This window comes from Rhincodon typus, chromosome 13 (assembly GCF_021869965.1).
Source record: "Rhincodon typus isolate 14 chromosome 13, sRhiTyp1.1, whole genome shotgun sequence".
Classification (NCBI taxonomy): Eukaryota; Metazoa; Chordata; class Chondrichthyes; order Orectolobiformes; family Rhincodontidae; genus Rhincodon; species Rhincodon typus.
In genome coordinates, this window is record NC_063344.1 from 22,512,545 (window position 1) to 22,529,649 (window position 17,105).

The 17,105-nt window shown below is 44.0% G+C and overlaps 1 protein-coding gene across 1 annotated transcript in view; it reads left to right on the forward strand.

Annotated features, from left to right (window-relative positions):
• The first annotated feature begins 1,222 nt into the window (after positions 1-1,222).
• LOC109933243 (leucine-rich repeat and IQ domain-containing protein 4) overlaps positions 1,223-17,105 on the forward strand; it is a 24,331-nt gene continuing 8,448 nt past the window's right edge. The window contains exons 1-4 of the mRNA XM_020532216.2: positions 1,223-2,269; positions 6,090-6,263; positions 12,298-12,436; positions 16,799-16,995. Of these exons, the coding sequence (XP_020387805.2) occupies positions 1,223-2,269; positions 6,090-6,263; positions 12,298-12,436; positions 16,799-16,995 (1,557 nt within the window). The remainder of the gene's footprint in view (positions 2,270-6,089; positions 6,264-12,297; positions 12,437-16,798; positions 16,996-17,105) is intronic.

Sequence of the window (17,105 nt, forward strand, 5' to 3'; positions counted from 1 at the left end):
TAGACAGCATCTTCTAAACTGGCAACCACTTCCATCTAGAAGGGCTAAGGGCTGCAGATGCATGGGAACACTACTACCTGCAAGATCCCCTCTAAGGCACTCACTATCCTGATTTGGAAATATACCTTCAGTGTCGCTGGGTCACAGTCCTGGAATTCCTAACCTAACAGTGTTGTGAGTCTACTGACAGCACATGAACTGCAGTGGTTCAAGAAGTCAGTTCACCACGACCTTCTGAAGACAACTAGACATGTGAAATAAATGACAGCCCAGCTAGCGATGCCCCCCACATTGCATGAGTGAATAGAAAAAAAATTCTTCCCTGTATTCTGCCAGTCGATAAAGGCTGCTAGTTTTTGTTCTAGGAGCTCACATAATTCGTTGATGTGCCAATGCTTTAAGCTAGTGTTTGATGACAAAAACACTCTGAAAGTCAACAAAAATCCCAAAGTACAGAGCAGTTGTCATACACTGCAATGAGACCCGGACTGTCTATCACCAACACATAAGAGCGTGAGCGAAATTCCACCAGTTAAGCCTCTGGCACATTCTCCGGATTCAATGGGAGGATTCTTAAATAAATGCTAGTGTCATTCTTAAAGTCACAAGCATTCAGACTTAAATCCTGCAAATTAGTTCAGATACTGAAAAATGATTCCCCCAGGAAGTTATATCTTTTCAATTGGTCAGTTTTGGTGGTGGGGGTGGAGTGGGATGGGCGTTGGAGGTGAGAGAGAAAGAAAATACCACCAACGGCAGCTCATCACCACCTTCCCAAGGAGCAACGAGGGACTGGGAACAAATACTGTGCCAGCCAGCAGCACTCACATCCAATGAATGAATGAATTAAAAGCAAGAGGAATCAGACAACTCCCTCAGTAATGCAGCTCCTGCTCTGGTTCCTACCCTGGGTTGTGTTGATTTCTGCTGAGTCATCGCGTCTCTAGTCTCCATGGAAACGCCCTCCCGCCGCGAGCTGAAACTCACAAACCTGGATAAGGTGGGGGGAATCTGAGAGGCTTTGACGGGGCTGTGGGCTGGCAGTTTTTTTGGGGGGGGGCGTGTTTTGTGACGGTGTGAGGTTTGAAGAAGTAGCTTGACTCCCTACACTGGATATTTGAGGGGTGTTTGTGTGTGTGTGTTGGGGGGGGGGGGGGGTGGGGTTGGGGGGGGGGGGGTGTTTGGGTGTGTGTTGGGGGGGTGGGGGTTCCGCTGCTCCCAGATGTTGGCAGTGGGACTGCAGCAATTTTCTTGCGCCCCCGCCCAGGGGAGTGGGCGCTATGTAAATGAAGGTGCAGATGTCCCGCTGGTACTGCGGGGCCGAGTCCTGTTCCAGGATTTTGGGGAGATGCAGTTGCCGAGGTTCCCGCCCGCCATCTTCCAGCTGCAGCATCTGGAGGAGTTACACCTGGAGGGGAACCGCATCGAGGAGATCCCGCCGCAGATCGGGCGCTTGCGGAAGCTGCGGGTCCTGTACCTGAACGGCAACAGGCTGCAGGAATTGTGCGAGGAGCTGAGCGAACTGCAGCGCCTGCAGAGCCTCGATCTGAGCGAGAACCCGCTCAACTGCAGCGCCCTCACCCACACCCTGTGCCGCCTGCGGGACCTGCGGGAACTGCGCCTGTATCACATCAACCTCAAGCAGTTCCCAGGCCAGCTCTGCAAGAAACTTCACCACCTGCAGCTGCTGGGCTTGTCCAGGAATAAGCTGGAGTCGCTGCCCTGGGAAATCAGCAGCCTCAGGGAACTGCAGCGACTTTACCTGCAATCCAACAACTTGCAGGTTTTACCCGCCGGCTTCTGCCAGCTGCACCATTTAGAGGTCTTGGATCTCAGGGAGAATGCAATGATTTACCTCCCAGAGGATATCAACTGTTTGCAAAACCTGAAACACTTGTACCTCGCCGATAACAACCTAGCTTTTATTCCACAGGCGATGAGCGGCTGCAGCAGCCTATGTGTGTTAGACATCAGCAGGAATCATCTGGACGCGAACCACCTCTGCTCACTCCCAGGTTCTCTGGCCGAACTTGACCTGTCCGATAACCTTCTGCACACAGTCCCGACTGTCATCTGCGAGCTCGGCGCCGCCTTACAGCTACTCTACCTGAAAAACACGCACATACGGAAGCTCAGCTGCTGCTTCTCCGAGTTAACAGAACTTCGCCTTTTAGATCTCAGTCAAAATGTTCTCCGGTACTTTCCGAAGCAAATCTGCAGCCTGGGCCAGCTGGAGGTTCTGTCGTTGGATGACAGCAAACTGAAAGAGGTACAGAGCTTCCTGGTCAGAATCGAGCACAACAGAGGGTGAGGGTGTGGAGAGAGATCGGGAGGAGGCAGCACGGGGAGTTAAGGGTTGGGGTGGCGCAAAAAGAACAGACCTCGTAGATATTTTCTAATCAACCTATTCAGAGATGTTATTACACAGCTCTGGAGCAGGATGTTAGCTTGAACGTGGGCTGCCTGACTCAAAGGGCCACACTACCACTGCACCACAAGAACCCCCTACAAGGCAATTAGCAGTAAGAATCTTACTGGAGATTCCATAAGATTCCTGGAGGCCAGAATTCAAATGCTAAGAGCTTTAGCAGCCATAATATAGCAGATGGGAAGTTGGCTTCTACCAACAGAGAGTGATGTTAAAGATGCTAAAGGCATTGGTCAACCGTAAGATGGATATTGTGTGTCATTTGAGGATTGCAGAAAGAAGGGATGGTAGATAAATTTGCCAATGACACCAAGATGGATGGAAAAGGGAGCTGTCAAGAGGAGCCCAGCAATGGTGGCAAAGTTTTAATGTCACAGAACTGGTAATCCAGTAGCCCAGGATCATTTCTGAAGAAGGGTCCAGACCCAAAACGTCAGCTTTCCTGCTCCTCCGATGCTGCCTGGCCTGCTGTGTTCAGCTAGCTCTACACCTGAGTTACCCAAATTTTGTTCCATTTAAGTTGCTGGAAAAGCTCAGCAGGTCTGGCACATCTGTGAAGGAGAAAACAGAGTTAACGTTTTGGGTCCGGTGACCCTTCCTCAGAACTGGGACAAAAACAAAGTTGCTGGAAAAGCTCAGCAGGTCTGGCAGCATCGGTGAAAGAGAAAACAGAGTTAACGTTTCAGGTCCGGTGACCCTTCCTCAGAACTATACACCCTCTACACCTTGTTAGCCCAGGATAATGCTTTGGGAACATAATCCCACCACAGTGGCTGTTGGCATTTAAATTCAGTAATAAATCTGGAATATGCACACTATTGCCACTAACAGTACCCGTGAAGCTGTCATTGATAGGCATAAAAACCAATGGGTTCACCAATGTTCTTTAGGAAGGGAGATTTGTTGTCTTTATCCAGTTTGATGTACATGTGAGTTAAATATCTAAGTTCTGAGGAAGGGTCACAGGACCCAAAATGTTAACTCTGATTTTTCTTCACAGGTGCTGCCAGATCTGCTGAGCTTTTCCAGCAACTTTTGTTTTGGATCTACATGAGACTCTAGATGCTCAGCAATGTGGTTGACTCATAGCTGCCATCTGACATGGTTGAGGAAGCCACTTAGTTCAAGGGCAATTAAGGATGGGCTTTGCTGGTGACATTTGAATTAAGTGTAGAAAAACAAATGTAACGAGCTTACAAAGGAATATAGATGGGTTAAGTGATTGAGCTAAAATCTGACAGTGGAACAAAATTTGGGAAAATGTGAATTTATCCACTTTGGCAGAAAGAATAGAAAAGCAGATAATTATTTAAATGGAAATTGACTGCAGAACTCAGTGGGATCTGGTGCCCTTGTACACCAAAGGTTAGGATGCAACTAAAGCAAGTCATTCGGAAAGCAAATGGAATGTTGTCATTTATTGTGAGAGGAATGGAATATAAAAACAGTGATGTTTTGCTCCAGTTGTATACAGTGTTCATGAGGCCACATCTGCAGTACTGTTTAGAGTTTCTATCCTCTTACTTGGAAAAAATTGTAAATGTTTATAGAGCAGGTTAATGTCTCATTCTTACAATGAAAGATTTATCTTATGAAAAGGGGTTGGGCAAGTTTGACATGGACTAGCTGGTATTTAGAAGACTAAGAAGTAAACTTATTGAAATATATGCAATCTTAAGAGGACTTAACAGGGTGGATGTTGAAAGGATGTTTTCTCTTGTGGAAGAGACTAGAACCGGGGGCATAGCTTAAGGATGTGTGTTCTCCCTATTATGATGGCGATTAAGTGAAATAATTTTTCTGTCAGAGCTTTGCTAGTTTATGGAATTCTCTTCCTATAAAATTAGTGATGGCTGGATCATTGAATCTATTCAAAGGAGCGTTAGATAGATTTTTGATAGATCAGGAGTCAAGGGTCAGGGGGGTAGAAAGGAAAGTGGAAATGAGACAAAATTAGATCAGCCAACATGTTATTGACAGGCAGATCAGACTTAAAGGGCTGAATATCCTTCTCCTTTTCCTAAGTCTCATGTTTCTACACTACTAATACTTTCAAGTGGACATAAATGAGCCACGGTGCTATTTGGCAGCATGTTTTTTTTTCAAGGAAACTCAAGTTCTAACCTATCAAGAAATAGGAACTACTATTAATGCAAATAGCTCCCATTGAAGAAAAATTGAAATCATGCACATTCTTGGTATACCTTCTAAGGAGCTGTGATTCCTGACATAACATTGTTAGGTTATGAACCAGAATTAACCTCTTCTTGAGACCTCTACCTGAAGATAGGTTCAATCTGCAGCACCATTACCTCCATCATGGATGAGGAAGTACCTTGATACTCAACCCTATTTGGTTGCAATATGAACATACATTTCTTGGCCCTTGAAGTGAGACTCGAACCTGGAACTTCTAGCTCAGAGGTAGGGACACTACCCATTGTGCCACAAGACCTCCTACACTAAGCAGGATATTAATTGTTAAAATCTAATTGAATTATTAGATAGTCCAGGAATAAACACTGAGGTCTTGGGTTGAGTGGTTAGTCTCCCCACAGACCTTGACACAAATCCTGGACTTTGGATTACTTGCATTGCCTTGATATACTGTTCATCTGGAAAACATTCCCTTATTTTCAGGAAGATGTTGATCTTTCAGATCTAACTAGCATCAGCTTTGTTGAGAGCCTAAATGGATGAACATTCTGAGGCTCATTGACAACTCCCACCAAACCCCCTTGATCCCATTCAACTTTCTATTCGAGCTTCTCCCTTGCTCCGAAACTACACCCCCGCTCTCGCCACTTCTGGAGAAGGGTCACTGGACCTGAAATGTTGACTGCTTTCTCTCCACAGATGTTGCCAGAGCTGCTGAGTTTCTCCAGCAATTTCTGGTTTATTTCATATTTCTAGCATTCACAGTTCTTCGTTTTAAGTTCACCAGACCTATTCCTGGGATATTGGCACTGTTGTGAAGAGAAATTGGGCAAACTAAGCTTGTATTCTTTAGATAGGCTAGATTCAAGCAAGGTGGTCCCTCCAGTTGGCATTCTAGGGCCAGGGTGTACAATTTAAAAATAAGGAGGATGCCACTTAGGTCTGGAATGAGGAGAATTTTTACTGACTCAAAGAGTTGTGAACCTTTGAAATTCTCTACTTCAGAGGACTGTGAAGGCTCAATCTTTGAAGTATATTTAAGGTAGAGATTGGTAATCTGAAATCCATCAATGATATATATAGGGGTTATGGTGTTGAGGGTGAGAACAAGGTATTAACGTGGGGCAGGCTCGACAAGCTGAATGGCTGACTCCTGTTCCTATGTTCCTTTAGAATCCTTTTTAGCAGCTTTCCTTTTTATCATGTGCATTATGTCTAAGTGGAAGCAACTGCGGGCATCACCCACAAAACAACTGCCAGTAAATGACCCTAGGCTAGAAATGTAGCCAGAATCGAGGATATGCTTTTGTGGTAGGAGGAAGTCCTGTCGTACAAGAGCAGTTGTCCCACTAAGCAATAGGAAAACACCAGAGAACAAACCAAACAAACAGTATAACTCTGATTCTAGTGGCTATTGATGTTTAATAGATAGTTGTGGTCTGAGATCATCAGATGACACTCACATATTTCATTGGCAACAACAAAATCCTCATTTAATTCACAGGTCGCTCCAGGAATAAAGAATTTGTGCAAACTGAAGACTCTTGGTTTGACTGGAAACAGGTTCCGGACATTTCCCCAAGAAATTTGCTCCATTGAATCCTTGGAAAAATTATACCTGGGACAAGATCACGGGATGAAATTCATCCACATACCCGAGGAGATTTCCCAACTTGTGGTAAGTGATGAAAAATTGGAGTGTCAAAGCTCTGTGAGCTCTGACAAGCTCTGGTTAGTCTGGACAAGGGGGACATATCTGAGATGAATAGCTGTTAAGTTGCCAACATTCTCTGTATAAACGGTCAGTGCCTTAGAATGGAGTGATGGTGGTGTAGTGGCAATGTCACTGGATGTGTAGTCCAGAGGCTAAAGTTCTGTGGATTTGGGTTCAAACCCAACCGTAACAGTAGGTGGGTTTAAATTCAATTAATAAATTAAATGTAAAGCTAATCTTAATAATAGCAGCCATGCAATATTACTAACAAAAAACCCATCAAGTTTACTAATATCCTTCAGTGAAAGAAATCTGGTGTACACCTGACTCAGATCCCTAGCAATGTTCTTGACTCTTACCTGCCTTTCTGAAATGACCCTAACAGGACACTCAGTTCAAGGATAATTAGAAATGGGCAACAAGTACTGACACAACATTGAATAAAAGAATTGTACCTGTGGTTAACTATGAATTGGTAATATTGTTTAAGTCTCGATGTGTTGGTCAGAATGTTCAAACTAGATTGAAATGTTGGGCATCATGAGGTTTTAGGATAGTTTTGCATCTGCAAAGTCAGTGATCAGTTTGAATGTAGATTAGAAAAATCAAAGTCACTGGTGAGAGTTGTTCACAGATCCCCTGACATTAACAACACTGTAGGACAGAGCATGAAATAAGAAATAATGGAGCAAAATAAAATAAAGAATTTTGGATGCTGGAAATCTGAAACAAAAACAGACATTGCCAGAGTAATTCAACAGATCTGGCAGCATGTGTGGAGAGAAAGGACAGTTAACATTTCAAGTCCAATGACCCTTCTTCACCTTGTACAATTTCTCCTTTAACTCCTCTCCGTTTCTTCAGATCAAAGGCACGATAATAGATACCCACGTGGACCCAGTTATGGTTTCTTCAAGGTGGGCATCTCCACAGATGCTGCCAGACCTGCTGAGTTTCTCAAGAAATAATAGAGGTTTGAAAGAGCAATAGTCGAGGGTGACTTTAATCGTCATATCAAGTGGACAAATCCAAGATAGCCTGAGTTCAATAACTTTAGGGCCTAAACTCTCCTGTGTCCCAGCCATCTACCCCACACACCAGACCTTGTTACCACATATCCTGCCATTACACACCGCCTGTTATTAGTCACTTATAGTCCCCATTAACAACTATTCACCCTCCCAGCCTGATCGTTATTAACTCTTTGTCTGTCCAACTCTTTAGGCTGTATCCTATCATTTACTCCCTACTCCATCCCCCTCCCCTTTTTTCTGCATATAAACTGACATTTTCCCAGCCACCATCAGTTCTGAGGAAGGGTCACTGGACCCAAAATGTTAACTCTGTTTTTTACTTCACAGATGCTGCCAGACCTGCTGAGCTTTTCCAGCAACTTTGTTTTTGGACCCAGTTATGCCTGTCTCATAGGCTGATAGAATCCCTACAGTGTGGAAGCAGGCCATTCGACCCATCAGGTCCATGCTGACCCTCCTGAGAGCATCCCACCACCCCAACCCTATCCCTGCATTTCCCCATGGCTAATCTACCTAGCCAGCACATCTCTGGATACTATGAGCAATTTAGCATGGCCAATCCACCAAACATGCTCCTTTTTGGACAGTGGGAGGAAACCAGAGCACCTGGAGGAAACCCACACAGACACAGGAAGAATGTGCAAACTCCACACAGTCGCCCAAAGGTGGAATTAAACCCGGGACCCAATCATTGTGAGGTAGCAATACTAACCACTGAGCCACCATGCCACTTCTTAGTGGGGTACATGGAACGTTCATTGTTCCAGTCCTGCTCGTGTCTTTCCCCTACAACTCTTTCCCCTGTAATTGCTGAGATCATCAGTGCTGCTTCCCTCTCTCATTTGGAATTGGAAAAATGATCAACTTTGCTTCCAATTTTCACCCTGCTCTCACCTTCATCTGGTCAATCTCTGATTCCTTCCTTCCCTTTCTCAACATCTTAGCTTGCATTGCTGGGAATAGATTGGCCACCAATATCCACTACTAACCCACTGACTCCCACAGTTACCTGTATGCTCTCACGCCCTCCTTCCTGTAGAGACTGCATTTCTCTAAAGAAGGGTCACTGGACCCAAAATGTTAACTCTGCATTCTTTCCACAGGTGCTACCAGACCTGCTGAGTTTCTCAAGAAATAATAGACGTTTGAAAGAGCAATAGTTGAGGGTGACTTTAATCTTCGTATCAAGTGGACAAATCCAAGATAGCCTGGAAATGAGTTCATAATATATTCCATGGCAGTTTTGTAAAACAAATACATTCTAGAACCTACAAGGGAAATTGTGAAGGCATGAGGCACAATTTGGCTGAGGTGGATTTGGAAAATATATGAAAAGGCATGACCATACAAAGACAATAGATAGTCTTTATAAACAATGAGTGCATGACGTAAAGCTACTATACATTCCTTCAAGATGCAAACACTTAAAAAGGGTCAGTCAACCATGGCTAACAAATAAAGTTATGGATTACATAACATTATAAAAAAAGGTTATAAATTTGCAATAATAAATCCGAGTCTGTTCTTTCTCTGCAGTTCACAGTTCTGCTCGTTAAGTTTTGACATTATGTCTGTAAGAAACCCGAAGTCAAACAACCAGGCATTGTCTGACAGCTCAGTACACATTTCATTCCTTGAAGAAAAGTGATGATTTCAGGCGTCAGATCTAAAACCCTTTGCAGCACCTTCCATCAACTTAATCAACAGCAAATGACAGACAGAGCTAAGCAATCCCACAACCAATGGATCAGATCTAAGCTCTGCAGCCCTGCCACATCCAGTCATGAATGGTGGGGGACAATTGAATAACTCACTGGAGGAGGAGGCTCCACAAATATCCCCATCTTCAATGATGGAAGAGCCCAGCACATTAGTGCAAAAGATAAGGCTGAAGCATTCGCAGCAATCTTCAGCCAGAAGTGCTGAGTGGATGATCCATCTTGGCCTCCTCCAGCGTTCCCCAGCATTACAGATACCAGTCTTCAGCCAATTTGATTCACGCCATGTGATATCAAGAAACGGTTAGAGACATTGGATACTGCAAAGGCTACAGGCCGTGACAACATTCCGGCAATAGTACTGAAAACTTGTGCTCCAGAACTTGCTGCATCCCCTAGCCAAGTTACAACACGGTATCTACCCAAAAATGTGGAAAATTGCCCAAGTATGTCCTGTACAACAAAAGCAGGACAAATCCAACCCAGCCAATTACCGCCCCATCAGTCTACTCTCAATCATCAGTAAAGTGATGGAAGGTGTCATCAACAGTGCTATCAACAGTAGCACCTGCCCAGAAATAACCTGCTCAGTGATGCCCAGTTTGGGTTCCTCTCAGCTCCTGACCTCATTACAGCCTTGGTCCAAAAAGAGCTGAATTCAAGAGGGGAGGTGAGAGTGATGGACCTTGACATCAAGGCTGCATTTGACCGAGCGTGGCATCAGGGAGTCCTCGTGAAACTGGAATCAATGGATATTGGGGCAACCTCTCCACTGGTTGGAGTCATACCTGACACAGAGGAAGATAGTCCTGGTGGTCAATCATCTCAGCTCCAGGACTTCTCTACAGGAGATCCTCAACATAGTGACCCAGGCCCAACCATCTTCAGCTGCTTCATCAATGAACTTCCCTCTATCACAAGGTTAAAAATGGGGATGTTCGCTGATGATTGCACAATGTTCAGCACCATTCGTGACTCCTCAGATACTGAAGCAGTCCATGTTCAAATGTAACAAGATCTGGACAATATCCAGGCTTGGGCTGACAAGTGGTAAGTGACATTCACGCCACACAAATGCCAGGCTATGACCATCACCAATAAGAGACAATCTAACCACCGTCTCTTGACATTCAATGGTGTTACTATCACTGAATCCCCCACTATCAACATCCTGGGTGTTATCGTTGACCAGAAACTCAACTGGACTCACCACATAAACAGAGTGGCCACAACAGCAGGCCAGAAACTAGGAATACTGCGATGAGTAATTCACCTCCTGACTCCTCAAAGCCTGTCCATCATCTACAAAGCACAAGTCAGGAGTCTAATGGAATACTCCCCACGTGGCTGGACGAGTGCAGCTCCAAAAACACTCAAGAAGCTTGACACCATCCAGGACAAAGCAGCTCGCTTGATTGGCACTACATCCACAAGCATCCACTCCCTCCACCACCAACGCACAGTAGCTACAAAATGCACTGCAGAAACTCACCAAAGATCCTCAGACAGCACCTTCCAAACCCACGACCTTTTCCATCTAGAAGGACAAGGGCATCAGACATATGGGAACACCAGCGCCTGCAAGTTCCCCTCCAAGCCACTCACCATCCTGACTTGGAAGTATATCGCCGTTCCTTCACTCTGTCGCCGGGTCAGAATCCTGGAATTCCCTCCCTAATAGCATTGTGGGTCAACCCACAGCAGGAGGACTGCAGCGGTTCAAGAAGGCAGCTCACCACCACCTTCTCAAGGCCAACTAGGGATGGGCAAGAAATGCTGGCCAGCCAGTGACACCCATATCCCATAAATGAATAGAGAAAAAAAAAGGAAAAAAAACACCTTACCTCAGTACGGAAAATTCATTCACCATAGATAATGGATAGGATGACAATCCAGTGGACTACTTTGTCCTGGCTGCTGTCAAATTTCTTGAATGTTGGCAAAGCTGGACTCATCCAGCCAAATAAAAAGTATTTCATCACACTCCTGACTTTTGCTTTGTTGATGGAGGTCAGGAAGTTAATTATTCATTGCAGAAATCCTAACTTTGAACCATCACTTGTAGCTGTAGGTATGTTGATAGTGGAGATTTAGTGATGGTATTTTCATTGAATGTCAAGGACCAATGGTTAGATTCTTTCTTCTTGGAGATGACTACTGACTAGTAACTTGTGTTATTTTCCATTTATCAGTCCAAACCTGAACATTATCCAGGTCTTTCTGAATTTGGACATGGACTGCTTCAGTATCTGAGGAGTTGTGAATGGTGCTTACTGTTGTGCAATCATCAATGAACATCCCCACCTCTATCCTTATGATGAAGGGAAGGTGAAGTCACTGAAGATGGTTGGCTAGGACACAGAACCTGAAGATCTCCTGCAGCAATGTCCTGGAGCTGAAATCAAACTTTCTACAACCGTACCATCTTCCTTCATGCTAAATATGACTTCAAACAGAGGGAGACTTTTCCCTTGATTCCCATTGATGCCAGTTTTGCTAGAGTTCCTTGATGCCACATTCAGTCAAATGCAGTCTTGATGTGAATGGCAGTCACTCTCATCTTTCCTCTGGAATTCAGCTGTTTTGTCCATGTTTGAGCTAAGCCTGCAATGAGATCAGGAGTTGAGTGGTCCTGGTTTAACCCAAACTGAGCATTAGTGAGCAGTTTTTTTTTCCTTTGCAAGTGCTGCTTGATAGCACTGTCAAAGACACCTTCCATCACTGTGCTGATGATCGAGAGTAGACTGATGGGGTGGTAATTAGCTGGGTTGGATTTGTCCTGCTTTGTATGTAGAAGCCATAGCTGGCGATTTTCCACATTGTCGGGTAAATGACAGTAGTGGATCAGCTAGGCTTGGAGCATAGTTATGTATTTATTATTACTCACTCTTGGGATGTGGGTGATTTTGAACTTACTGAAGCTGCACTCATTGTGTTGTAGTGAGCTGTACAACTGTCCCTACCTTCATTGAGCCCACAGCCCTGGTTAGGCTGAAGTCACTGAACAGTTTGGGACATCACACTTTAACATGTATTAACCTTGCCAAGGGTGTGGATTTCCCAGCATGATACCTGGACTTGAAAGGTTGAATTACAAACCTAGGATTTTATTCACAGAATTTTGGAGGGTTAGGAGTTAAAAGTTTTCAGATGTTCGGGAGAATTGATAACTCAGATACGGAGAAATTATTGCCTGTGGTCAGATACTCGCGGTTTGTGTAACTACAACCTGTATTGTGTTTTCAGAACCTGAGAGAGTTATACCTTGAGAACAATGAGATTGAGTTTTTGCCATCAACAATTGGATTGCTGCAGAACTTGATTGTGCTTGACTGCCATGAAAACCGTTTACTGGAATTACCTCAATCAATTGTGGACATCACTGGTACTTAGCTCTTTTTGTCAGCCGTCACATTTGCGTCCAATGTGGTATAAACTAAAAAAAGGGTCTGGCTGAGTTAGTCAATGTCAGGAGGCTCCAAAAACTCAGGTGGGAAAACAAAGATGATGACCAGAGATTTCTGTGGAAAAACTCAAATGTTATTGGCTAAACAGTGGAAATCTGAGATTGGAGACATCTCTGTATCCTTCCCTCCATATTGCCCCACCTCCTCCCTGAACTAAATCCCCACATTCATAGCCTTTTTTCGTATCCTCGCCAATAGGACACTATTGATGAGTCTGTGACAGGGCTGTAGATCATCTGAGAATGGTTCTTCTTTTGCTGCTGTCAATATTCAACATCAAGGGTGAAGCTGAAATCTGTGCAGGGGCGAGATCACTTGTGAGGCAATAATATACAACTGAGGTCAGTTAACTTGGTGCAGACCGAAGAGTAGACCTGCTTAGTGCAATTTGCCTTTTTAGTGTCACATGTTTGTTACTTGTTGTTAAGGATGAGGCTGTGTTTTTACATCCAGCAGCCTCTGATTTTATGGACACGAAAATCATGATCAGAATTTTATGGCTCCAGGCACAGGAATGGCAGGCTGGTGGGGGATGTGTGGTTAATTATGGGAACCATGGCACAGTGTCCATCATCCATCTGTTCCCATTCACACCCACAATGATTTTGCCAGTGACAGAGGAGGTTGGAGCCAAAGGTCCAGCCTAGATAGGTGGCCAATCAAGAGAAGATGCCTCCTTATTTTTTTGCCCTTGCTATGCCAACTGTAGACACTCGATCCTTCCCCTGTCCCCATGCCTTGTCCACCTGGACCCTACATCCTTCATCATGTTCTACCAACATTGCCTTAGCAAGACCCTGAAATAGTTTTGCCCAGGCTCCATTGCTATCTCTTTCTCAACAACATTTGTGGTGGTCCCAGTTCTTATCACTCTTGGTGACTGTATTTTCAGAAGCAAATTTCATTCCTAGTGGGGTTGTCCTGTCTGAAGCCAATAAAAGGGCTGACAACCATTAAACGGCTACAGGGCAACTTGCCAAGGAGAGAAGGTCCTGTCTACTAAACACCCCAGGCATAAACTTCAGTCCAATTAAGTGGAGACTAATAGGAAAATATAGCCAGTGTGAAAGGACCAATCATTTCAGTTTTTAAAATTCGTCTCTTAGACCAGAAAATTCTGAACAAAGGATGCTGCAGGAGCTAATGATGCAATTTTGATGAAAGGTCATTGAGCTGAAATGTCAACTTTTCTCACACCAAATGTATCTACTGTGTATTTCTGGCATTTTCTGTTTTTATTTCAAGTAAATGGTTGACTGCATTTTGCTCAAGAATGAATTCGATCACAGGTGGGCCCTCCTCTTCCCTTTGTAGAGTCCTTTCTACAAAAAAAAAGATAGAATCAGCTACATTTTCCTTATATTGGTATCAGCTCTCAGTCAGCCAACCAGCGTTCACCCTCACACTCTGCTTTCTGTAAGGACTTCATCCCATTCTCCCAGTTTTTCCACTCTGTCAGATCTGTTCTGATGATGCCAGCTTCCACAAGTGTGGCGGGAGGGGGGCTTCAGAAACATCCATCTTTTTCCTCAACCGAGGATTCCCTGCTACCACGGTCAACAGGGCCCTTAGCCGTGTTCGACCTATCTCCCGCACTTCTGCCTTCACCCATTTCATTCCCACCTACAACATCCATAGGGTCCTTCTGGTCCTCATGTACCACCCCACCAGCCTCTGCATCCAAAGGATTGCAAGCCACCATTTCTGTCCAATGGGATGCCACAACCAGACACACATTCCCCTCCCCTTCTTTGTCAGCTTTCTTCAGGGACTGTTCCCTCTGGGACACTCTGGTCCACTCCTCTTCCAATCCCAACATATCCTGTCACTCCCATAGCACCTTCCCGTGCAAGCACAGAAGGTGTAATAGCTGCCCATTTACTTCCTCCCTCCTCAGCATCCAAGATCCCAAACATACCTTCCAGATGAAGCAGTGATTTACCTATACTTCATTCAATCTAGTCTCCTGTAATCACTGCTCACAATGTGGTCTTCTCTACACTGGGGATACAAAACGCAGATTGGGTAAACACTTTGCAGAACACCTACTGTCTGTCCACAAAAATGACCCTGAGTTTCCAGTTGCCTACCACTTCAACACAGCACCGTGTTTCCATGCCAACATTTCTGTTGCTGGCCTGCTGCAGTGTTCTAGCAAGCCTCAGTGCAAACTGAAGAGCAGCAGCTCATTGTCTACTTGGGGACCAGCAGCCTCTGGGACTCAACATCAATTTCAATAACTGTACAGCTTGATTCCAATCTTCCATGGTTTTTTCAGCCACCCCACACCCAGTCCTGTTCTGAGGAAGGGTCACTGGACCTGAAACGTTAACTCTTTTTTTCCTTCACAGATGCTGCCAGACCTGCTGAGCTTTTCCAGCAACTTTGTTCTGGTTCCTGTTCCTGTTCCTGTTATGTCATGGGTTGCTTTTAGCATAGTCACCCATTCCCACATACTGCAAGGCCCATTATCACATTATGTGTGCAGCATTCAGCACAGCTAACCCATTTTCTCACTCTTGGCTCTTACTATCACTTATTCAGCTTTTCTTCTGGCCTGGCCTGCTATCCATGATCTCTATGCTTACCTATCCCGTTTCATATCTCTCTCTCTCTCTGTGTGGTCTCTATCTCCACCTATCCACTCATCTCCACTCCCTACCTCACCATCATAAATACCACTATTTCCCAGATGCTAACAGTTCTGACAAAGAGTCACTTGACTCAAAACATTAACTGTGCTTTCTTTGCACAGATGCTGCCAGATTTGCTGAGTTTCATCAGCAATTTCTGTTTTTGCTTCAGATCTCCAGCATCTGCATTCTTTGTTTCATTCAAATATTCTTTACTTGGAAGGTGATTTAAACAAAAAATTTGCAAGACCATTAGCCATGAATAATTCCAATGATTCACTTGCACAAAACTTGGTCTCTTAAAAAAAAATTAGCTCTTCAATCAATTTATACTCTCAATGGCTACAGGCCCAATTAAGCCAATCTCTTCTCATAGGATAGTCCTGCCATCCCTGGAGTCAGCCTAATGAACTACCACTGCACTCCCTTTCTGGCGAATATATCCTTTCTTAGGTAGGGAAACCAAAACTACACTCTAAGTGTGGTCTCACTTTCTATACCTAATTTAGTTGAATTGTTTACCTGTAGCTAGCAGCTAATGACCTGTAATAAACAGCAATCCTTTTAACTACGGACAGCTGGTCCATGCTTTCTATCCACTTGGGTTTATAAATTTGGTAGTTTGGGAATTTTCCACATTTCTTTGAGAAACAATAACTATTGTGTTGATTGTAGGAATAAGTGTTTCAATTTTCAGTGCTCTATCCCACTGAGGTGTGAAAATGGACAAAAAAACATCCATGATATTAATTCAAAGGAGACCTTTGAGTATAGGAGTTGGGATGTCATGTTGAGGTTGTACAGGACATTGGTGAGGCATCTGCTGGAGTACTGTATGCAGTTCTGGTTGCCCTGTTATAGGAAGGATGATTAAACTGGAGATGGTTCAGAAAAGATTTACAGGATGTTACTGGGACTGAAGGGTTCGAGTTATAAGGAGAGGCTGGATAGGCTGAGACCTTTTTTACCCCTGGAGCATAGGAGGTTGAGGGGGTGACTATATTGTTTATAAAATCATGAGATGCATAGATAAGGTGAATAGCAAGGGTCTTTTCCCTAAGGTGGGGAAGTTGAAAACTAGGAGGCACATTTTTAAGGTGAAAGGAGAGAGATTTGAAAAAGACATGAGGAGTAACTTTTGTTTTTAAACCCAGAGGAAGTGATGGATACAGGTACAGTTACAATGTTTAGAAGGTATTTGGATAAGTACAAGAATAGGAAAGGTTTGGAAACATATGGGCTAAATGCATGCAAATGGGACTAGTTCAGTTTGAGAACATGGTCAGTGTGGACTAGTTGGATTGAAAGGTCTGTTTCCATGCTATATGACCCTATGTTCAGGCTGCTCAAATATTGTTTCAACGTGTTCTCCACCATTTTTCATCTCACTCCCAACTTCCTGATTTTTAACTAATACCCCCATAGATCTAGATATTCATTACAAACAACTTGTTTGAATCAATTTTGTCAAATATTGAAATTTCTCTAACCAAAAAAAATACTGGAGAATGCTAGGTACTGGGAGAATATAGGATCATAAACTACAGAACCTACCTGTGAGGTACGTATATACTTGAAAATAAACTTTAACTAACTTCAGTCTTTTGGAAAGAAAACTACTTAATTAAACGTGGTGTGATCCCATAGGCTTGAAGCAGCTTTTAGCAAGTTGTAATCGGATAAGACATCTCCCAGCAAACTTTGACAAACTGAAGAATCTGGAAATCGTCTCCTTGGAGAGAAACCCACTGGAAAAGCCTCTCGATGAAATTTGCCATCAGGGAGTGTCTGCTATATTCCAATACGTAGAGAAAATGAAGACCCGGAACTTAAAGGCAATCAAGGTATTAATATTTCCACTTTTTAAGATGTGTAGGATAGGTCAAAACAAAAGACCTGGCTTTCAGAAATGATAGAGACAACAAGGTGCAGAGCTGGATGAACACAGCAGGCC